The sequence below is a fragment of the Bicyclus anynana genome, chromosome 15, assembly GCF_947172395.1.
Source record: "Bicyclus anynana chromosome 15, ilBicAnyn1.1, whole genome shotgun sequence".
Lineage (NCBI taxonomy): Eukaryota > Metazoa > Arthropoda > Insecta > Lepidoptera > Nymphalidae > Bicyclus > Bicyclus anynana.
In genome coordinates this window covers 6,154,541-6,179,252 of record NC_069097.1, presented here as the reverse complement: position 1 = coordinate 6,179,252, position 24,712 = coordinate 6,154,541, and the positions used below count along the sequence as shown (strand labels likewise).

Sequence of the window (24,712 nt, the reverse complement as noted above, 5' to 3'; positions counted from 1 at the left end):
ACTTTTTATCCCGAAAAATCTTTGATTCACGCGGGATTTGTGAAGAATTAACGGGACGGGAAACGGGATTTTTTACACGGAGCCACGGGCCACGTCAGTCAATTTATACTTTTGACATATACACAATTTACATCATAACAAACACGCGTTGATCGCGTTATTCTGCTCCAAGTTCCATTTAATGTATAACCCGAAATTCATCAAAATTAGTTCAGCAGTTTAGCTGTCAAAATGGATGGATCGATCAAAATTTAATAAATATCTTGTTTTACGAGTATATCTAAAGTAGAAATTAGGTATAAATATGTATTTCTAAAATACATACAAATATAAAATACCAGGAATGTAGTGATAGTGAAAATAAACTAACCGGTTCAGTTTATTATTATTTATTATTTTCAACAATATATATAAAACTTAACTTTAGTATACCAAAGCTCAAAATAAATTAAAGGCATAAATGTTTTAAAACTACTTAATAATACCTGTAAGATAAGAATGTATCTACATAATTCCTGTACCAGAGAATATAACTGCTAAATTATTCGGCAAACGTTTCGTCCATAACTCCGTTAAAATCATGGGTCATTAACACCTACGCCTTATAAAACACGCATAACTTCATATCAAGTTCATGGTCAGAGTCTCAAATCGTTTTCGTCAAAATATATGACCTTGTGTCATATATTTTATGATTAAAATAATGTAATGACTAACCCTTATCTAGTTTGAGTTTTGTTTAATGACTTTTCATGATAACGAATAAAGAAAACTTTGCGTTTTATAAAATTATTACAATTTCCATTTTTTCTTTCCAATTTTGGTAGATAACGGTAAAAGTAGCATGGAATTAAAAATACCTAAGCAATTTGTAGAAAATTTTGCTATTAAATCTAAGTAAATTTTGATTGGATTTATTTTTACAATAAAAAAAATAAATCCAATCAAAAGAATATTTTTATTATTTAAAATAGTTTAATTATTAATTCGGAATGAATACGAGTTATGACACCTGTTAATTATCCCCTTCCTTAACCCATCGCCCCACAAGTCTTACACTTTTTATTAATTCCTGCTAATTTACTTCGATACCTTTCCATGTAATTATAATTGGTTTTTGTTACATCAGAAGATAATCAAACCGACTATGCTAAGTGTCCAATACTTTTAAATCCCGAACGTATCACAGTTCACGGCACTGATTCTCTCTTTCTCAGTTTCAGCGGTAGTCCACCAATAAAACCTTCAGAAACCACTGCCATTGGATCCGGGAGAGGTTCCATTACGCTTTTCTCGCACGGCTCTACATTGAACTTCTGAAGAACGGCAGCTATGCCGGCCATGGCTAGGACTTTTCCTAGTCTAGCAGCTGTAAATGAAAAGATACTTTTTAATTTTATTATACTTATACATTTTATCCTAAATGTAATAGAATCAAAACATCTGAATAGTAATTACATAGCTTAAAGCGTTTTAGCTACTCGTAGTAGGTAACTATAATCGTTTAACAAAATAACTCTAAACAGGTACTTGTGTTAGACAACCATTGAATTTAATAGTAGTTTTTTACAACGCCGAAAAACTAAGTAATCTTCGTATGCTACAAATAGCTTTATCTACACTTGACTGACTTCAAAATAATATTTCTATTTTGTAAGCAGTCAAGTGTTCTCATTTGAATGCAATTTAAGTGGACAATAACTTCTGAGAATATAACAGAAGATGAAAAAGGAAACTAGAAATTTAATTTAAAAATAGAATGCAAAACGATCTTATTGAAATAATGTTGAAATAATATTCAAAGATTTTAACTTACCAATACAAGCTCGCGGTCCTTCTCCGAACGGCATGAAATAATTAGTTTTTAGATCTTGGGCACTAGTAAATCTATCAGGATTATAAACATCTGGCTCATAAAAATATTTTTCATCTCTATGGAAAGCTTGAATTGGAATAATAACTTTCACATCTTCATCTATAGTCAGTCCTAATTCAGGGAACGTGTAGTTCGGAGTAGTACATTTTCTGATTAAAAATCCAACCGCAGGATACATTCTCATTGCTTCGTAAAATGCCTTCTCTAGATAATGCATTTCATTCACAGATTCGTATGTTATTTTATTGCCATGTTTAAGAAGAACTCTATCAATTTCCTCCTGTACTTTTCTCTGATGATCAGAGTTATATGCCAGCTGGTGTAGTGTAAAACTAGAAGTTGTAGACGATGTTTCAAAACCAGCTCCAAAAAATACGAAAATTTGCGCAGTGAGTAACAAGTCATCAAGTTTCAGCTCAACTACCTTTGCTACACCATTTTCATCCCTTTCTTCTAAAGATTCTACAGAAATGTTTCCCTTTTCCTGTAATTCCAACAATAAATCTATGAAGTCATTATTACCACAAGGCGTGTAGTTTCGTGCTTGTAGAATATGTCGCACTAATGAAATAACTGATTCCTCTAAATCTGGTGCTAAAAAATGTATATTTTTACACAGCTCAGGAAACATGAACTTCAGAGCGGCGGCAGCAGCATCTCTAGGTGTCCTATAGAATATTCTTTTACCAAGTCTTCTAAATTCTGAATTTTCATTGTTCAGAGAATCCATATTTATGCCGAAACCACAAGCGCCAATAAAATCGGTAGTGTACCGTGCCATCAGCTCTCTTACATCATAATATTCCAAAGATTCGACCTCTTCTGCCAATAACTGGAGCTTCTCTGCCCTCTCTGTTATAAATGGAAACATCGCCCTAATTTTAGCTGTACTAAAAGCTGTACCAAATCGCTGTCTTATCAAACGCCACAAGTCTCCGTCAGCGAAAAACAAATTTTTCAACAATGGTTCAATTGCCGTTTTATGTGTATTAAATCCTCTGGCATAAAAGTGTTGGAAATCAGTAACCAATATTCTTTTCACTAAATTAGGGTCCCTTATCAGAAGCTCAGGCGCGGTGCTTCTGTAGAAACCTACAACTTTCTCATCGGGATATTTCTTGTACAACTCCGTTGCCAGCATGGCTATACTGCTTTTTTGTACAAAGTTCCTCAAGTTATTCCCAACGTAGGGTAAAGGAATGTCATGTTTTATGCCACGTTTCTTCCAATATCCGAAATTTCTCACACCGTATAATATAAAGAGAACTATTAACAAAACTATAATGTAGAACATGTTTGTTATGTAGAGAACTTCACCGTGCGCGTTTCAAACTAGACTGTTCATTGGAAATAGCCAGCCGCGAGCCGTCCAACCAGTATACAAAAGAGCGAACCAACAATAACTGTCCGAGTTCCGCACAATAATGTATCTTTATAAATGTAAAAAATAAAAGATGTAGCAACTGTCCCTCGCTACATAATATTACTCCTGAATTGTCCCATGTTATCCACAATAATATTAATATTATCGGATAATGAATTTTATCTTCAGAAGGTAATGTTTCTTTTACGATAAGAAATTAAATATTTAATTGCGATAGAAACAAAATAAAAAATTTTCTAAAGAGATAATATATAACTTGGAGTAGAACATGGACTACTTTTTATCCCGAAAAAATCTTTAATTCTCGCGTGATCTACGAAAAACCGAATATTGCAAGTAAGTTGTTTGGGCACCGTTAGTTATTATTATAGTATTCGTAAGAAAACAATTTACATCATAACTAACGGACTAGTTGACCGCGTTGTTCTGCTCCACGTTCCAATTTATCAATAAATCAACATTCATCAAAATTGGTTCAGCAGCTGAGCCATCAATATTCTTAGGGTTAGCATTTTACATTCTTAGGGTTCGATACCATTTCTCGCCAAAACCTGTTTGTTCGCATTCTTCAAAATAGCTACTTACTGATCAAAAATTCACGTTTCTTATACAAGTTCTATTTAGCACGCTTCATAAATTTGTTTAATATTGACGTAACACATGTAGGAATAACTCGTGCGAATTAACTTGACACCTGGCCCGAAACTCGATCCTACACCCGCTGACCAGCACGAGGGCGCTAAGTGGCGAGTACTATCATCACAGTTAGCACCATTGCACGGCCAAAACCGATACCGAATTTCGACTTCAGTCTCAGTTTCGATCATAACCGATAAAACCAAAGCCGTAACTTCCACATAATCATGTGGTATTTTTTTAGTTAAATAAGTTTTGTTAGTTAAATTTAGAAGGACTTCTTTTAAACACTTAATATTGATAACTCTGGAACAAATCCATCGATTTGTATGCGTTTGGCAGCGATCGGCGCAGTTTATTAAAGTATTCTATAAACTAATATTAATAGGTATACTATTAATTACAACGGAATTTAAAACTCGCAGATCATACGAAAGTTTTTAGAATAATTAAAAAACTCTTTTGACATTTATTATCGATATCTGAAGAACAATGGCCGAAACCGAAAATTCGGTCAGAGACGTTAGTGTATTTATTAAAATCAAAACTTTTTTGCACTCAGTGCCATAAACAAACATCATTCGAGCCAGGTGTCAAGTTAATTTTCACGAGCTGTACGCATGACATAATCTGTTTAGTTTTAAAAATAATAAAATCGTTTTGGAAATTGGAATTCAGTTTAAGTAGGTTTAACTATTCATTGTAATACTAGTGGACGCTCCGATTTGGTCCTCCCTTAGACCTCCTTAATCCGGCCCTCTTGCATATTCCGTTCATAGCCGATGTCTACTAATTATAAACTACATCCCTGTCAAATTTCCATTTTTTTACATCATCGATCTCCTATTAAAAAGTGGATGCAAAATCACCAACCAAAAAACGTCCCCATTCAATGAGTGCCAAACACATATTGGCACTTAATTCAAGTAGTCGCATTTGCTAATTCAACCTTAAACTCAATCCTTAAGGTTGAATTTGTTCAAAATTGGGATTTTATTGAATATTGGACTATATTTAAAGGCCTTCGACTATAATTATTATTCTAAAACTGTCAAAGCAAAATTAGCCAGTTTTTAAGTGAAATTTTCTACGTGATTGTGCGTCCTTTTATTATAAGATGTCAATGCGCGGTGTTCAATAATTCGCCTTTCGCTTTTAGGTTTACCTATTTACCAAAATTGTATGGAGCCGGTCCAGTCATTGGTCAGTCATCACCCTGGCGGAAATAAAAGAAGATACTATTTTTAACTATTTTTTATTATACAAATCTACGAATTTACTTTAATTCTTTCGAAATAATATTCATTATCTCCCAAGAAATGCAACACTAATAAGAGTATTAATGGCGGATAGATGACGTTTTCAATAACTTAATCGATTTGACGTTTGGTGTCAACTGTCATGAGTGTCATGTCATAGTTGCTCTATGGGCGCCATCTTGATATAACTCCAAAACTTGGGTTTTGATTTTATTTATTTCTTTTTATTTAGTTAGATTTATTCACTTTAATAAATTTTAATATATTCCTTGTATTTTTTAAATTTTAATGATACGAGGTACAAGAGTGGTCCTGAAATGGACCATCTCAAATCAAATCAAATCAAATCAAAATTTGTTTATTGCGAATTCAGGTTACAGTCAAATCTTATTGAAATAAACACCAAATTCCGCAAAAATCTCCTTTGACGCATACTATACTAACAAGACATGGAACTCCATAAATCTCGCCGCTACATTAAACCAGTTTTATTCATGTCATCACAAGTTTTATATTCAGGACACATAAGTACTAACTGTAAATTTTACCTTGAGTTTTTAAATAATATAGGTAGGTGGGTACCTACCTGTAATAATAAAAATTTAAATACCTCTTTCGTCTATTGGTTAGTACTCGTACATGTGACTTCGGATCATAAAGTACTGTCACAAATTCCTCTATCTTCCTTATTCTATAGTATCATGTTAGACAGAGAGAGATAGAGGTGATCGAAACACGCACTAGCGAGTTACTAAAACATCGTTACAGAATAACCCAGCTGTGTCGGGATATGAAAAAGCTTTTCTCTCTTCCTGGTTTCTAGTTGACACTTTTTTTTTAAATGGCCTTAATTATAGTTCATTATCGTTCACCGTGCCTCTGTGAGCATGTTAAACATCGTCACCGCCATAGCGCACAGGAGAAGCATGCTGGGTCTAATCTCATATGAATTGAAGCCTCAATAGCTCAACGGTAAGAGCGGTTGGACTCATCACCGAGGGGTGGCAATTCGATCCTCACCCCGTTGGTCTATTGTCGTACCCACTCCTAGCACAGTCTTTTCCGACTAGTTGGAGGGGAATGGGAATATTGGTCATATTATAAAAAATATGGCAAATATTCTTTTTAAAAAAAAAAAAAAAATATGTCCTCTACTAGGAGGGACGCCTGGCCCTGTAGTGAACCCCTAAAATATGGCCTACCCTAAATACTTACTCATTACGAACCTGCATTAGAGAAGGAATTTTCCATTTTGAACACATTGTACAAAAAGTGGATACTCTAGAGTCTAGTCAAACACCTTGTGCACGCCACTGCTGACATTTTTGTTTTCTCATCTCTTATTCTGTTACTCGGCAATAAGTAATACGACATTGAGCCGTTCGTCTGTTGGTTATAGATTATGTGTCATCAAAAGGAGCAAGTTCATTATCGAATCTCCTATTTTGCTGTATTCTAACTATCTTTCTTGGCTAGATTTTTCTGCTGACAATGATAATATTTAAAAAAAAAACTATACAGAACCGTTTTATACGTACATCCATACTTGATTAGTGATTAGGTAAGGACAGCTGTAGATAGAGTTTGATCAATCACGCTTTCGGAATATTAAAATTCGATATATCTTTTATACGTACGTAGAAGATTGATGCGGAAGTTTGCCTACTCATAGTCGATTTTTGCAGTGATAAACATGGTAAAAAACATTGACAAAACGTACCTAAATATAAAAAAACAACCAAGTCCAAGACACGTGCATTTGGACGACCTTGTATGACTTAGGATTTGGAACTTGTATATTATATCATGAGTCGTCAATCTAACTGCAACTGCAAGGAAAGTACGAAAAAAGGATGTGGCATTTATCTAAATACAATAAACGCCTTCGACTTCGTCCGCCTGAAATACAGTTTTTCACATATACCGCGAAAACCATGGCCTTTTCCGGGATGAAAAGTATGTGTTGATCCAGAGAAAAATCTATTTCCATTCCAAATTTCAGCCAAATCGCTTCAGTAGCCGCAACGCAAAGGAGGAACAAACGTACACACTTACACACAAACTTTCGCCTTTATTATATTAGTGTGAGTACTAACAGACGCCGCGCGTTTTCACCTTCATGGTTCTTATTCCCGTAAGAATACGGGGAAAAAATATAGCACTCGGGGATAGTGTAGCCTTCCAACAGTGAAATAATTTTTCAAATCGGTTCAGTAGTTTCAGAGCTTATTCAATGCAAACAACCAATCAAATATTTCCTCTTTATAATAAAATAGCTGACGCTGCGAGGATTCATTCCGCGTGGTTCCCGTTGCTATAGGAATACGGGGATAATAATTGGCCTCTAATTAATTAAAACTGCCTCTAACCTTTCTCAATAAATGGGCTATCTAACACTGAAAGAATTTTTCAAATCGAACAAGTAGTTCCTGAGATTAGCGCGATAAAGCAAACAAACAGACAAACAAACTTTATAATATTAGTATAGATTATTTAGAGAAAACAAAATATATAAAAAATATTCGAACGTATACCTATTTGCGATATACTATAATCTACCGATCTCATAATATCTGTATCTACTTAATATTTTTAAACTGAATAGTTTGTTTGGTTGAACACACTAATCGCAGGAAGTATTGGTTCGAATAAAAAATGGTTTTTGTGTCGGATAGTTCATTATAAAACGTGTATTTTTTTTTATAAATCATCTTCATTTTGTTATATTATTCTGTGAGTGGTATAAAAGTTGGCGAAAATAACATTAGCTTACTAATGAATTTAAAAAAGCAAAACGTCTTAAGAACGAGTATCATTGACAAAAACTATGACCTTGTCTTGTCTGTATCTCAAGGTGTTTGCCATAATAGTTTTAAGTTTTTTTTTTTTTTTTTATTCCTTACAAGTTAGCCCTTGACTACAATCTCACCTTATGGTAAGTGATGATGCAGTCTAAGATGGAAGAAGCAGGCTAATTTGTTAGGAGGAGGATGAAAATCCACACCCCTTTCGGTTTCTACACGGCATCGTACCGGAACGCTAAATCGCTTGGCGGTACGTCTTTGCCGGTAGGGTGGTAACTAGCCACGGCCGAAGCCTCCCACCAGCCAGACCTGGACAAATTAAGAAAATCTCAATCTGCCCAGCCGGGGATCGAACCCAGGACCTCCGTTTTGTGAATCCACCGCCCAAACCACTGCGCCACGGAGGCCGTCAATTATATTGGTAATATTAAGTTACATGTTTCATAATTCGTATTATATCGTTTGTATTCGTATGCTTCGTAATAATAAATTATATTTGCCAATTTTAATATTGATTTAATATTTGATGGCAAATATGTACCTACTGTACTTTTATTGTACATATATACGAGTTATGATAGCCCAGTGGATATGACCTCAGACTCCGATTCCGGAGGGTGTGGGTTCGAATCCGGTCCGGGGCATGCACCTACAACTATTCAGTTGTGTGCATTTTAAGAATTTAAATATCACGTGTCTCAAACGGTAAAAGAAAAACATCGCGAAGAAACGGCATACCAGAGAATTTTCTTAATTATCTGTATATGTGAAGTCTACCAATCCGCATTTAGCCAACGTGGTGGACTGTGGGTGGAGCGCCATGGCCTAACCCCTCCCATTCTGAGAGGAGACTCGAGCTCAGCAGTGGGCCGAATATTGGTTGATAATGATGATAAATTATGATATTTTTTTTATAAAATAACAAAGGTCTGGACGTAACAGATTTTTAGTCCAGTAATGTTAGAATAAAATAAGTAATTCCATAACCTCATACCTTCCAGAGATACCTACTGGTTATTTAATATGTTACTGAAACTTTAGTATTGTATTCTTAACCCATTATTATGGTATCACAAAAATAGTGAAAAAAATCCCACCCCTCGGAAAATGTTTTTCACTGTGTCCTTAACAAAAACAAAGAGTCAATATTACTATGTCCTATGTATAGAAAATAGACAAGTTTTGGGACATTAGATAATGCCTCCTCCAATAAAAAGGGCAATTTGGAAATCTGTGTTAATGAGGAAGGATAAGTGTACCTTGTAAAAAATAACATTCTTATTAAGTTATATTATTTTAACATGTCACATTGTGTCAATATTGTTTAACGTGTTATACAAATAAATATATATAAAAAACTTTTTTAAACCTGGTATCATTCAAACTGTAAAAAGTGCATTAAGCCTCCCCTATAACTTACAGAATTAAAGTGTGCTCGCCAAACTTGCACTCGTAATTACGTAGAACCTTTCCAATTTAGTTTTCACTTCTCAAAAGAATAGTTTGAAACTGGACTCGAACTGCTAATTTCAAAGGATTTGAAGTTTCAATTAAGTTGAAAACGCCAGTGGTCTAGAGATACCGACCGAGTTAATTACTTGTGCAATCCAAGCTTAAACTGCACACTTGCACTAAAATTGTATTTCACTTCAAAATTGGTTTATTTCTTGAGAAGATAATGGTAAATATAAATTTTACGATGGTAACACTGTGCTTACTCGAGCATCGCGGGGACCTACTAGATTTTGACCTACAAGCATATTTTAAGCCTTTATAAAATAGAATATGCATATGCTGGCTAAACTAAGATTTATCCATCATCTTATAGTCCAATCATTTGGTAAAACTACCAACTAAACTACCTAGAAAGATTTCCGGGTTTTTTGAAAATTGGTAATCTTATAGATTTTCATGTGCTCTTTGCGAACGGCAAAGATACCAGATGACAAAGTTAAAATTCGCAAAGAGCACATGAAAATCTATAAAATTACCACAAAACTCCCGAAAATCTTTACAGGTAACCTCATTTTTTGGCACCAATTGACTGTACTATTACGCACTCGTGTATTCTGAGAGCTTTCATATGTTGTATCTCCTTGGGTATTTTAATTAGAACTGTATCTTGTACTAAGACACGCAAGATTGCGTGCGCTAAATTATTAGATGAAAAAGCATATTCATAGAAATAATTATTACCTATTAACATTTGACAAAGTATACAAACAATAGCTTATTTAATCTGTGACAAATGGGTATTTAAACTGTGTCAGTTTAGCAATTAACCGCGCAAAGTTATCTCACCAGATGATAAGGGTTGCCGTATTGTAAAATAGCACACTAACTTTGTAGAGGTTTGGTTAATAAAATCTAAATTTTCAAGTAAGTTTATATTATTTACCAGCTCATTTGAGACCTCAAGTTCAAAACTATTTGTAGAAACTCTAATACCACAGATTCGGAAGGCAAATTTTGCTAAGAAAATTCGGCAAGAAACTCAACAGATACTTCATCAATTGTAAATTAAAATTCGTGTATTAAAGTTATTTTACTAGAAGGTGAAGTTCTAGTTCGAATAACACGATGGTCTAAATATTAATTAGTAATATTTCACCTGCGTAGTACCTGTGACAGTGAGAATACCGGGATAAAATGTAGCCTATGACATTTACAAATAACGTGGCTTTCTAGTTGCAAAAGAAATTTCAAAATCGGTTCAGTAAATCTAGAGATACCTACATACCCTACAATTTGACAAACTTTATCTTTCTAAAATATTAGTATAAATAATATCATACAAATAATACCTATGTTTATGTAAATCCATATCTCGATTACCGGGACTATACATATTTCTTTGAAGTCTTTATAAAGGTACCCTCGTGATTCATGTGGCACGTCGATTCTCTTTCTACAAACGCTAACGTTTCGAAAATTAAAAAATAGAATATGGGAATGACTTTCACTATCGACAGGTCACGTGATCAAGTTGTCAATAGAATCTGTCATTTCCATACATTTTGTTAGTTTCCTGGGATTTAATTCAGACAGAGAAGCATTAAGCAAAATAATTCCTTAAATTGTTTTAAAACGCCATAAACGAACGCTACTACGCGAAGATCACTGACAATCTGTCAGGATGTGAGTTACAAGCATGGTGCCATGATAAACATTCTCATTCATTAAAGATAAGAAATATATCTCTAATCTATCTTCAGCGATAGATAGAAATAAATTCCTGGTAGATCTCTTACGTCAGCGTATAAATCTTTTACGTCAGCGTTAGAGATCTATCATCATCAGTTACATAACGTCTTCGTACTTGGGAAATTGAAAGCGAACTATTTTTCAAAGTAACTTTTCAGTGTAAAGGACCAGTGCAATCGAGCTTAAGCTTTAAATAAAACTTGTCCATTAACATTAAAGTTTCGACAACTCGTTCACGTCGATGTCGGAGTTCGCTCGATCGAAATGTAAAGTTGGTGGAAACTACTTACCTATTGCTTCTGAAGTTTGGTGCACTTCAAATGAATGGGATTCCGTTTGGCGCAATTTATTTTTTATTACATATTTAAAATAAATTAATAATTATTATAAACATACGGACAGGTGATATGACCTCTGCCTCCGATTCTGAAGGGTGTGGGTTCGAATCCGCATCCGAGGGAATGCACCTCCAAGTTTTCAGTTGTGTGCATTTTAAGAATTTAAATATCATGTGTCTCAAACGGTGAAGGTAAACATCGTGAGGAAACCTGCATATTAGAGAATTTTCTTAATTCTCTGCGTGTGTGAAGTCTACGAATCTGCATTGGGCCAGCGTGGTGGACTATTGGCCTAACCCTTCTCATTCTGAGAGGAGACTCGAGCTCAGAAGAGAGCTGAATATGGGTTGATAATGATGATAATGATGTACAGGTACGAATAACCTACTAATATTATAAACTCAAAAGTTTGTATGGATGTATGTTTGTTTGGATGGACGAGTAATTTGGATGTTTGTTACTCTTTAACGCCGCTATTACTGAAGCGATTTTACTGAAATTTGGAATGGAAATAGAATTTACTCTGGATTAACACATATGTTACTTTTTATCCCAAAAAAATCCATGGATTCCCAAGATTTGCGAAAACCTGATGATTTTTATGGTATGAATGTTCGTTACTCTTTCACGCCTCGGCTACTGAACCAAATCACCTGAAATTTGAAGTAGAGATAGATTATAGTCTGGATTAACACGTCATAGTTTTCATCCCGCAAAAATCCATGGTTTCCGCGGAATATGTGAAAAACTTAATTCCACGCGGACGAAGACGCGGGCGTCCGCTAGTTTAAAAATAAATTTAAGGAAGCCCGTCCAGCTCACATCTAATACCTAATGATGTTAATTTGATTCTCAAAAATCCTTTCTAATGAATTACTCCATCACTTAAAGACAATTCCTTCAACAGTTTTGAGTTTATTACGTAGAAACAGACATAGAGACGTGGGAAAGAAGATTAAATACCTACCTATTCCTTGCGATTTATACAATCACAATCATTTACCTCTCTTTTTAGTAGGAGATCGTTGATTACAATAGAACATTGATATAAAGTGCCTGAATAATTTCAAGAGCAATTTTTCTAATATGTAGATTGTAGGTATGTTTTCATAAAAGCCACAGAACGTGATTAAAACGTATAAGCATTCTTTGTGATAAATGCTATTGGGGCATTTTCCAGCTTTCATCAGTGAAATCTTGCAAGGTATTCGCACTATAACTTGTTCTTGGAAAATAGTTCTGGAATATTGAATTAAGGAATTGCGCAGGGAAGCTCATTTGCACCTATATTCCTAAGTTATTAGCTGACTTTAGCGGTTTTGGATTACCTCTTTTCCACGTAAACTACCGAACTTTAAAAAAGTTTATATCTATCTTATATCTAATAATCTATACTAATCTATACTAGTAATCTATACTACTATTACAAAGCTAAAGAGTTTGTTTGTGTTGGATATTAAAATAGATTTTGTAAATTTTATTGCAATTAAAGCAGGCGTTACTTTGCGGAAGTTCATCATGATTATATAATGATTTATTTATTTTGCTATCATCCGCGAAAATTCGGCGAACCCATGCGACAACGTCACCCAGGTCCGACAAAATACTCTCTACGTACGTTTCACCCCGAAACCGGAGCATCCTCAGGAGATGTTGACTCTACAACGTGCAATTGCAAAGTGTCGTTTTCGACCTTATTGATTATTCTGTTCACAATATTCGGGTTGTATCCATTCGAAATGGCCATGCGATATATTATATTTAATTCCTTGTTACAAGAAACAATATAACATTATATATTACAATATATTATAACAAGGAATTAAATATAATATATCGCATGGCCATTTCGAATGGATACAACCCGAATATTGTGAATAGAATAATCAATAAGAAACAATTGGTGTTGATTAGAAAAGAACTTTATGGAATTCCATTAGAAAAACCTAAAAAATTTAAAGCTAGTCTAACATACTTTGGTCCAGTGTCGGAACGTATTGCAAAAACACTTAGAAAGCATGATATAAATGTGGCTTTCAGAACAAATAACTCTCTTAAAAATATTTGCAATGGTAAAGATAAACTAGAAAAGCAACATAAATCGGGAGTATATAAATTGCAATGTTCTGAATGTAATGCAACATATATTGGTCAAACCGGTCGGAATTTTGATACACGTTACAAGGAACACATATCCGCTGTTCGAAATGACCGTCCACAAAGGTCGCACTTTGCAAAGCATCTCCTAGATACTGGCCATAAGCTGGCAGATAATCATATGTATGACATTTTACACACTTGCAATAAAGGCCTACGACTATGCGTTTTGGAACAATTAGAAATAATAAAACATAATAAGTCAGGAATTACCTTATTAAATGAACAAATAGAGTTATCGAAGTCACCACTAATAAAAATGTTTGAATGCGATGCGAGATAAATCGCTTATATTATGAGTATCTTGGCAACGCCCACCTCTTGCCCCACCTACTTTTTGGTCTATAAAAGACGAAGCAAAGGTCGAAAACGACACTTTGCAATTGCACGTTGTAGAGTCAACATCTCCTGAGGATGCTCCGGTTTCGGGGTGAAACGTACGTAGAGAGTATTTTGTCGGACCTGGGTGACGTTGTCGCATGGGTTCGCCGAATTTTCGCGGATGATAGCAAAATAAATAAATCATTATATAAACACAATAATTATTATACACCACAATAATTATTGTGTATGTATGTATGTATGTATGTATGTATGTATGTATGTATGTATGTATGTATGTATGTATGTATGTGTGTATGTATGTATGTATGTATGTATGTATGTATGTATATATGTATTTCTTTGTATATATGTATGATGTAGTTAAGTATAGTCTATGTATTATTATTATGTATTATTGCTTAATATTTATGTATTTAAATTACTTAACTTTTCTTATTTTTGTGTGCGTATACCCGAATCAGCGGCGCCCGCGGAAATAATGAGGTGAATATTTTTATTTAAAAATCAAAGAAAATCTCTAAATCTAAAGTTCTACATCGACAAACTTTAAATGGAGCTTCCACATTTTAAACCTAGCGAACGCCCGCAACCTTCCATTGGAATTCTGTTTTTCACAAATCTCGCGGGAATCATGGATTTTTCCGTGATGAAAAACAGCCCATGTGTTAATCCAGATACAAATCTTTTTTCAATCCATTCGCTTTAGAAGCCGCAGCGCAAAGAAGGAACTTAATACACACGAGGCAACACAAACACAAGCTACACAACGTCTTCGCCCGAAATCTGCCCGCCCGGACTGATACACTCAGGCCAAAACACCCTTTCCGAACGGCCCTCTTAGCCGAGGTCCGAGTCTCAGAGGAGACGCCGCTGAGATCCCATAAGAAGCCTACGGCACTTACACAATCAGAAAAAAAATCAAACTTTCGCCTTTATAATATTAGTGTGATTGGAAGGCGGTAGAAGAGAGTCCAGATATCTTGTTTTTCATGATTCATATTATTCTATTTATTCTCTTAATTTTTACTGAGCTCTATAAAACGCGCCTGCAATAATTTAAATTCATAACATTCAATCTCACAACTGTGCTGTGATAATGTTATAGTTATAAACAAACTTTTTTTGGCTTATCTTTCAAATGGCTAGTCCATTTTATTTTATGTCAGGTCAAAAATACTCTAAATTTCTATAGATCTTTTTGACCGTTGTTGGTTAAAATTTAAATAAAATTCATTTATTTCTAGTATAATATATTAAAATAAAATTCATTTATTTATTTCTATTTCACTTATAAAACGTCAAGTTTGACTATGTTTGTATATGTTAAGACAGATTTTGCTGACAAGAGCCGGCAATAAACTCAGTAGTTCCTTTAAAAATAAATAATTGTTTACAATGCTTAATATCGTCACATTAAATTATTATTTTATTTCTTATGAAGATGAAAGCCGATCCAATTGCTTTCAAGCATTTTTGCCATTAATAAATTCATCAATTTTATAATAAGTTTGCTGTTGGTATCAACCCATATTCGTCTCCTGCTGAGCACGACTGAGAATGTGATTGTGAGTTAGGCCAAATAGTCCACCACGCTGGCCCATTGCGGATTGACAGACTTCACACACGCAGACAATTAAGAAAATTCTCAGGTTTCCTCGCGATGTTTATCCTTTACTGTTTGAGACACGTGATATTTTATTTCTTAGAATGCACATAACTGAAGAGTAAGAGGTGCATGACCGGAACCTACGCCCTTCGAATCGAAGGCAGAGGTCTCGAACGGTGAAGGAAAAACATCGTGAAGAAATCTGCATACCAGAGAATTTTCTCAATTCTCTACGTGTGTGAAGTCTGCCAATTCGCATTGGGCCAGCGCGGTGGACTATTGGCCTAACCCCTCTCATTCTGAGAGGAGACTCGAGCTCAGCAGTGAGCCGAATATGGGTTTATAATGATGAATAGTTTTAGAGTACGAGCGCCACAAAGTCTACTTCAACATTCGAACACGTAGAATACCTAAGTGGCGTTTTCTAACTAAAACTACTAAATGATTGTACTACTCATATACCTAAATCCGTAGGGCGTAGACACAACAATCAAGGACGTAACGAATCTTATCAGTGGCTATCGCAAATCTGTACCATGTCTCTGTATCTAAATTGACTATGTAATATTTTATCTTAGTTTTAAATATTTTCATACTGTTACTATCGCATTGACGTAAACGCGAATTTATATGGAATTGAAACAGTTGTGCAGTAGTAGTAGGTGGCGCTGTTTCCTTAGAAATTCCCGTTTATGTTAACGCGATAGTAACAGTATCAAACTGACACTAGGCCCTCTGTAGCTACAGTTCGTTTTATGTATGGTGCGAGTGACTGTTCGTTTCACTCTTGAAAGTTTGCCGCGATTCACATTTCACGATAATAGTACTTATTATGAACGTCACACAGGCGAGATTCACCGTATTCATGCTATCTGAAAAACACTTAAGTGAAAAACCTATGTTACCATTTTCCTATAAATAGAATATTCCTATAAAATATATCTAAAATATATTAGTTGGAATGACTGTTTTAGGAACGAGTCAGGCGGGGATCGAACACACAATTCCTCGGTGTTCATTCAATTCAATTAAAATTCAATCAGGCATATTTACCGTAAAGCCTTAACCGGGATAATATATAGCCCTCCTCGATAAATGAGCTATCTAACACTAAAAGAATTTTTCAAATCTGACAAAAGTAGTTCCTGAGAACAGCGCGTTCAATCAAACAAACAAACAAACACTTCAGCTTTATAATATTATATATAGATATTATATACATATCGAAAAAAGCTGCTTTAATTTTTTTTCATTTAATGATAGAAAAACATTAGTTTTCGCTAGTCTTCCAAATAAAAAGGACTTTCATGCGGCTTCCACTCATAATTCTACCACTAAAAGTTTTTGTTCCTAGCGTCCCGCTTATGCGCAGAATGAGTGCTTTATGTTCTGTAGAAACGTCAATAAAATTTACTAAAAAAAAAAAAAAAATAGACAAAATAGCATGAATCTGTTGCTCGTATTTATAATCCCGCACTTCAATATATCTTCGATAAGATGTTGATTAAAATGTTCCACTATAAGCGTTACAACCATATTTCTTTAATTAGATAATGACTACGAGATTGTTTGTTGTTTAAAGTATTAAAATATTATTGTATTTTTTTTTAATATTTGGATGATGGGCCGAGGCCGTGGCTAGCTACCACCCTACCGGCCAAGACCGCCAATCGATTTACCGTTCCGGTACGATGCCTGGATTTTCATCCTTCTCCTAACAAGTTAGTCCGCTTCTATCTTAGAATGTATGATCACTTACCAAGAAGTGAGATTGTAGTCAATGGCTAACTTGCAAAGAATAAAAATATAAAAAAAAGAAGTGTATTATTGTAGTTTTTTGGGGGGAGCATGTTCAAGCAAGCATGGGGGTTTCAAGAGGCCTTGTAACAGAACGCTAAACTAAATCGTTTTGGACAGTAGAATAACTGATAAGTAGCCTCGACCAAAGCCAAATGATATGAGCAAAGGATATAAATATAAATTCATAAATTTAGCAGAATCGAACCCAAGAATTGTAATACAACGCATACACAGCAGCACCAAAGGCCATCAAGTTTCTGTAAATTTTCAGTATGATATTATCATCGCTATTAGAAGTTCTCCTAAAGAAGCTCTCCTAAGAAATTCTTTACAGAAACCTGTCAGAGTCTCCTGCATTCAGCTCGACCCATGTAACAAACATGATTGTATAATTATAATATCTAATTTACTAATATTAATTATTATCTTTCTTTATCTCTCTTCAGATATAATTTGCACCATTCGCAAAAGACCTCCCTTGTACATACTTAATTCATTTGTTATAAAAGGTAAGTTTAATTTCAAATAATCAATAACCAAACACTTGATAAGATAACATCGTCCACGATAATACTAATCAATAATCAGTGTCCGACATTATTCGCATTTCCTTTATTATTATCGCAATGTATGGACGTACTTAAATACACTTGTTATTAAATGGATACAAGAACAGTACACCCAATTTATCAGAGACACTTCGCTAAACTACATGAAAAAATACAAAACAAGTATGATGAAATGCAAAAGAAACTTGAGAAATCACGATCCATTGATGCGTTGACAACCCTAAACGGTGATTATGATTACAAACAAAAAAAATATGTCAGTGTGTGTGATTTAAGTGAAGCGGTTGACGATTTGTGTACTAGTGAAATTGAAAAAAAGGATAACCATAATGTTCAAACTATCACATTCTTAGAGAAACCAAAAGAAGTTACATTTCAAGAAGTCATTATTAAGGAGGCTTTTGTTGCTGAAACTGACTCATTATTAAGTATTAGCGACAAATTTGATAGTGAAAATGAGGGTGATAGTTCAATTGATAACAACCATAGCGGTAGTTTTTTTGGAAATAATGATTTTAAGACGAGCCTTGAATCGTAAGTAACCAAACTTTTGTATACTTATTTATTTATGTATATTTTGATATGATTAATTATGTTCAGCATGGCTTGATATACGACGTCAATAAAATTAATATAATTTAAGGTTAAATGAGACAAAAGAGAGTGATGAATCATCTGATCCAATTACACCAATAAGTAAATCAATTAGAAGTAAAATAAAATTAAGGCTAAAAAAGAGACATAAAGAAAAGGAACTAAAAGAAAAATGCAGACAAAAAGAACCCCGAGCCAAAGTTGAAAAAGTATGTATGTCTGTGTTTTATATCGTACTTGCTTTACTTTTTTTCTTATATTTTGACACTACTTACTTGTATATAAAATAACTTTGCAATCTTATGTTACAGTATATTTTATCTAATACCGCTAAGTATAATATAATAAAGACAAGCAAAAAAATCAAAATAGCAACTGTTACAATTGCTCTAATTGAAGTCACAGGATTAGATGAAACTCTCGATGAAAAAGCCCGTGTATTATTATTCCGATTTAGGTAAATAAACAATTACTGCATTTAGTTTTATTTCAATAGAGAACAATATAAATAATTGCGTCTTTGTTTACCTTTTAGGTTAGGTTCTGAAAAGCGAAAATCAAAAGCCGTTAAATCTTATACTAAACTAGTCAAATTTCAAGAGTTATTTAATTTTAGTTTAATCGAAGATGAATATATATTAGACATAACGTTATGGGATAGAGAAGTACTTATCGGCAGGTAATATAAATATAATTTCTTTGACGAATATTGTGGTACATTCGTGTCACTCAACGCAACAATATTTTTTTTCAGGAGTTCCTTAGATCTGTCTCAACTAGATAAAGAGAAAACTCTTAAAATGAACATTCACTTAGAAGGAGAATTAAAAAATATTCAAACTATGATTCTTTTAACCATAAGTGGTACAACCATGTTAAATACTATTTATAATGACAACGAAGATGAAAGAAAGCACACGGAATATTTATTACAGAAAAAATATGTAAGTACCTACCTAATCCCGTTCTTAAGTAAGTTATGTTAACACTGATAATAGTGTATTAATCTTGCCTGATAGTATATAGATGAAGAGTTTGTTTATATGATTGAATGCATTAATGTCAGGAACTACTTGTTCGAAATGAAAAATTCTTTCAGTGTTAGTCTAATAACTGAAAAAGACTACATAGGCTATATAATACACGTGATATATTAAATTTATTAATTGTATATTAAACCGCAGGTCACTTCGTTTTCAGAATTGGTACCGGCTTTGTGATGAGTTTTCAAACGTCGGTTTTCTTCAGGTTATAGTTTATGGAGCAAAAGGCTTATCAGGCCATGATTGTTATTGCATTTTAAAGCTTAATTACCATAGACTGCAGACACAAACAGATTACAAAACTAATGAGCCTAGTTGGATGAAGATATTTTCATTGTAAATATAAAACATATGCACATATTTATTACAATTAACTTCTTCTAACTAGTGTTAGTAATAATTAATTGCTTTTTTTTATTATGAATCATTTCAACAAAGTATGAAAGGTAGTATTCATTGTTTTATGTGATATCAGAGTTATTACGTCAGATCAGATATTTACATTACGATTATTTTATATTAGCAAAAGAGTGCAATTTTGTTTTAGTGATTGTGAACTTAATTGTAATTGAATATACATGTTTCAGTACAGTAACAGATATCACTTCTATTTTAGAAGTGATTATTATTGACGAAAAGAAATGCGAAGAAGTTGGAAGGATTTTTATGCCACTACTAAAAATACAACCAGGAAAAAGATGGTATGCACTCAAAGATAGCATACTTAAAGAAAAAGCCAGAGGCAATAATCCAAGAATTTTATTAGAAATGAACGTAGCTTGGAATCTTGTACGTTTTTAAAAACTTATAGTAAAAATGTGACTCATAAATGTCTAATAGGTGTCTAAAAATACTTATGATTTCTTTTATTTATAGATAAAAGGTGCAGTTCGAGTGATAAATCCAAAAGAACCAAATTACCTAGAGACAGATGAAAAGTTAGATAGGCATGTTTTTTCAAGGAATCTAACAAGAGCCAAAGCTGTTACAAGATGGATTATTGACACTTTTAAAATATACAAGTAAGAACAATAACCTAACGTTTTTTTACAGTACGTATATTTGTAATGTGAAAGACCAAACTTAGCTTACGATCTTGTAACTCTATAGAATAGTCTCGTAGAGTTTTGAGGAACACTGGCACTAAGTGTTAGTACTTCTAATATTTACGAGAAAACAATACAAGTATCCTGAATATTTTATATAATTACAATAACACTTTTAGGTAAATACAAATTAAAGGCTTGATGATAATTTTACAAACAGATATATACACCTTCTGTAATAAACTAGCCCTGACATTATAAGATAATAAGTAATTATCCTCATCTAACGGCCATTGCTCTTGTAAGAATTATTAGTCTTTATCATTAAATCATTACATTGTAGATAAATCATTTCATAGGTGTTGTTTTATATAATTTTATGTTAACAGAACCTGCTTTGAATGGGAATCAACAAAATTAAACGTAGCGTCTCTCATCCTGTGGCTCACATTCTGTTTTTACGCTAAAATGTGGATGATGCCCTTACTGTTTCTTATACCATTTTTTTGGTATAAGCCTGAGGGATATACTTTAATAGATTGTAAGTTTAATTTGTAAACTGTTTTTTTCTTCGTTATAAATAACACTTTAATAGTACTTGTATACTGGACAATATTGATATTGTAAACTTACCTTAATATTACAAGTTAGCCCGCTTCCATCTTAAACTGCATCATCACTTACCATCAGGTGAGATTGTAGTCAAGGGCTAACTTGTAAAGAATAAAAAAAATAATATTTTTTTTGATCTTGTTGTTGTGTTACAGTCACTTTTCTTATTTCATTAATCTTACGGAAAAAAGCATGCATTGTCTGCTATCTTTGTGTTGTATAGAGCTTTTTCTTTGTATTTGTGAATTTGTAATTATGTAAAAGCTGTAAAAAATACTAGTGGACCAAATAAATCAATAAAGCTTATTATATATTCTTTATTAAGAGATGCTTTTGAAACATTCCTAAATGAAGTTATTTTCTGCAGGGAAGTCAAAGCTTATGGATGAAATCACACCTGAAAATAACGTCGATACCAAAAATGAAAAGGAGGATAATAAAAACACGTCTTTAAGACAAAAAATAAATAGTCTTCAAGAAATTATTCAATCTATCCAAAACATACTTGGAAAATTTGCAAGTACTGGTGAAAGTATAAAAAAGTCAGTATCCTCAAATTATGAGATTAATCATTATTTTACTAGAAACTTATTTAGATATTTTGTATATTAAACAAAAAATCTTTTGTTTCAGTTTATTCAACTTTACTGTTCCCTTCGTCAGTTTTTTGGCTATATTTTTCATCGTGGTTGTCTCATTTGTCATGTACTTGATACCTTTTAACTACATTTGCATGATATGGGGTGTGTATTTCATAAAATATAATTATTATTTTTTACTTTTATTTTTTAATACATGAAATTAACTTAATTTTCATTTGTCAACAGCTGTCAATAAATTTATGAAAAATATATTTCGACCTAACAGAATTCGTAATAATGAAATGATGGATTTGCTCTCTCGAGTTCCTGATGACGAAACTTTGGTAAGTATCTGATTCTAATATTGTTTACCTCTAAATTTGGAATTTACCTTTGTATTTTTCACTTTCAAACAAAGAAATAAACAAAAATCTTCGTATTAAATTAAATATTCACTTTCAATCCGGTCTTTAATGGCCATAAATGTAGAAAAAATTACTAACGTCGAAAACTTAGCAAATTCGTACAGTAGCATCATCTCTGATTCACCCACATAAATCGATCGATGTTTATCGAGCGATTGCCCCAAAATGATAAGAATTATAATTGTTCTCATACGTTCATATCATATTTTGCATTACGGCTATGTATTCTATATTTCGTCATTGTTCGTAATTTACGACTAGGTAGGTAGGTAAAACAATAGAAACCGAGTAGGTATCAATACATTAAATAAAATAACCCAAACCAAAATAAATTATATTGCAATACCCCATTGATTATAATGTGTGCCTAGCTAACCACGGTCCGATTCTCAAAGATGATGCCCTAGAGAAGCTTTTTTTACCAACTAATAACTTCCTCCTTTTGACGACCTCCGTGGCGCAATGGTGTGCGCAGTAGATTTACTGGGTTCGATTCCCGGCTGGGCTGGCTGGTGGGAGGCAAAGACGTACCGCCAGCGATTTAGCGTTCCGGTATGATGCCGTGTAGAAACTGAAAGTGGATTTTATTCTCCTCCTAACAAGTTCTCCTCCTAACTTCCATCTTAGATATATCATCACTTACCATCAGGTGAGTGATGATGAGATTTGATACAATACTAGATACAATTGTACATTTACCATCTACATCAACCGACCACCTGTGTATATAATGCATGTATCTGCAAATACATAAATTGATTGATTAATTGAGATTGTAGTCAAGGGCTAATTTGTAAAGAATAAAAAAAAACTCTCGGCTTGACTTGACTTGACAAAGCTTCTGCTCTTGGTCAAATTCCGTGGAGATGCTGTGCTTTAGTCCCAAATGTCAATAAAAAAATACACAGTCATATTTCCATAATTACACGTATTGATAAAAGTATTAATTGATATAATTCATTTTGTTAAGTGTGAAAACCTTAGGCATTCATTTTGGGGCAATCGAATGGATTTTTTTTTTTTGTTTTGAATCTTGGGAAACAAAATTTTCAAAGACTACTTTAATGTCACTTGCAGTTTTAACCACGGCGCATTCGACACTGTCTTGTCTGAATACGTAATTTTGTTTTTGCAAATGTTGTACTTAATAAATGTTATAAGTTAACGTTTTTTTCAGATGGAGTGTGAAGATTTACCTCTCAGCCATATATCCGACGATAATGAAAATTGATAGAGAAAGATCTGAATTTAAAAGAATCTTTTTATGCAAAAGTAAATGTGAGACATCTTTATATAAAATGTACGGAGTACAAAAATTTATTCCATTTTATTTATAATATTCTATTTTAAGAAAATATTTTTTTAAGTCTATAAATAAGTTTGCTATAAAAATGTTATAAACATTAAATGTTTTTTTCATTACAATCGGCTAATTTAGTAGGTCAGGTAGTTAACCGTAATACCGGAATCAAGTCTGAGTTCCTTTTGATAAAAATAAAAATATTTTTATTTTGGAAAGTATACTGTCATGGCCGGACTGATAATATTGATCTGCTTGATTTTATTATCAGTGATTAATTACGTTCTACCTAACATTTTTAGAGGTGACGAACCAAGCCGTAGATTAAAAAAAAATGTTGTCGTGATGCGTGTTTATTTTAATGTTTTACTGAAGTTCCATTCGTCATCATCAACCCATATTCGGCTCACTGCTGAGCTCGAGTCTCCTCTCAGAATGAGAGGGGCAAGGCCATTAGTCCACCACGTTGGCCCAATGCGGATTGGCAGACTTCACACATGCAGAGAATTAAGACAATTCTCTGGAATGCAGGTTTCCTCACGATGTTTTCCTTCACCGATTGAGACACGTGAAAATAATTTCTTAAAATACACACAACTGAAAAGTTGGAGGTGCATGCCCGGACTTACTCTTCTTTAAGAGAAATGTTTATACAAAAATATATGATTATTATTTATTCACTATTAATCCCATAATTATATTCAATTATTCAACAACATCAAAAATAGATGAGTGATAAAAATTAATGAGTTGGCTTAATTTCTTTTATCTAGCATATCCTGGACTTAAGCGGCTCTAGTGCTATTATTGTTCAAAGTAATTATGTTTATAATAAATTAAAAAGCATTATTAGTAGATTTGTACTTCCGTGTTAATGTTGTTTTGTTGTATCAAGCACTAAATTTTTGCATGTTATCGATTGCCTGTCCGATCCTAACTTTTGATCAATTGTAAGTTTTAATTGATGATCTATAACAATTTATCAATGCACTTGAAATACCTAATCACTTTTATACACCTATACTAATCGATTTAGATCTACGTCATACTCTCTTATATAACTCATATACCTATACCAGGAATTATTATTTTATTAAAGTAACTAATTAATATAAAAAAGAAATGTAAGCGAA

General features: G+C 33.3%; 2 protein-coding genes across 2 annotated transcripts; one reads left to right on the top strand and one right to left on the bottom strand.

Annotated features, from left to right (window-relative positions):
• Positions 1-373: 373 nt before the first annotated feature.
• On the bottom strand, positions 374-3,238 carry LOC112044729 (cytochrome P450 6B7). Its single transcript, XM_024080679.2, has 2 exons — positions 1,817-3,238; positions 374-1,369 (listed from the first exon to the last, which is right to left on the bottom strand). The coding sequence occupies exons 1-2, from the start codon at positions 3,168-3,170 to the stop codon at positions 1,191-1,193; spliced, it is 1,533 nt and encodes a 510-aa protein (XP_023936447.2). The 5' UTR covers positions 3,171-3,238; the 3' UTR covers positions 374-1,190.
• Positions 3,239-18,105: 14,867 nt separating this feature from the next.
• LOC112044732 (multiple C2 and transmembrane domain-containing protein) lies at positions 18,106-24,631 on the top strand. The gene is made up of 12 exons (XM_052885830.1): positions 18,106-18,512; positions 18,622-18,781; positions 18,884-19,251; positions 19,327-19,516; positions 19,773-19,951; positions 20,203-20,404; positions 20,492-20,637; positions 21,051-21,202; positions 21,641-21,815; positions 21,907-22,016; positions 22,101-22,198; positions 23,457-24,631. The coding sequence occupies exons 4-12, from the start codon at positions 19,373-19,375 to the stop codon at positions 23,508-23,510; spliced, it is 1,260 nt and encodes a 419-aa protein (XP_052741790.1). The 5' UTR covers positions 18,106-18,512; positions 18,622-18,781; positions 18,884-19,251; positions 19,327-19,372; the 3' UTR covers positions 23,511-24,631.
• Positions 24,632-24,712: the final 81 nt, after the last annotated feature.

Coding starts and splice junctions, on each gene's coding strand:
- LOC112044732 (XM_052885830.1), top strand. CDS start 19,373: ATGAACATTCACTTAGAAGGAGAATTAAAAAATATTCAAACTATGATT. Junction 19,952..20,202: donor TGGATGAAGATATTTTCATT/GTAAATATAAAA, acceptor TACATGTTTCAG/TACAGTAACAGATATCACTT. Junction 20,405..20,491: donor TGAACGTAGCTTGGAATCTT/GTACGTTTTTAA, acceptor TTTTATTTATAG/ATAAAAGGTGCAGTTCGAGT.
- LOC112044729 (XM_024080679.2), bottom strand. CDS start 3,170: ATGTTCTACATTATAGTTTTGTTAATAGTTCTCTTTATATTATACGGT. Junction 1,370..1,816: donor AGGACCGCGAGCTTGTATTG/GTAAGTTAAAAT, acceptor TTTCATTTACAG/CTGCTAGACTAGGAAAAGTC.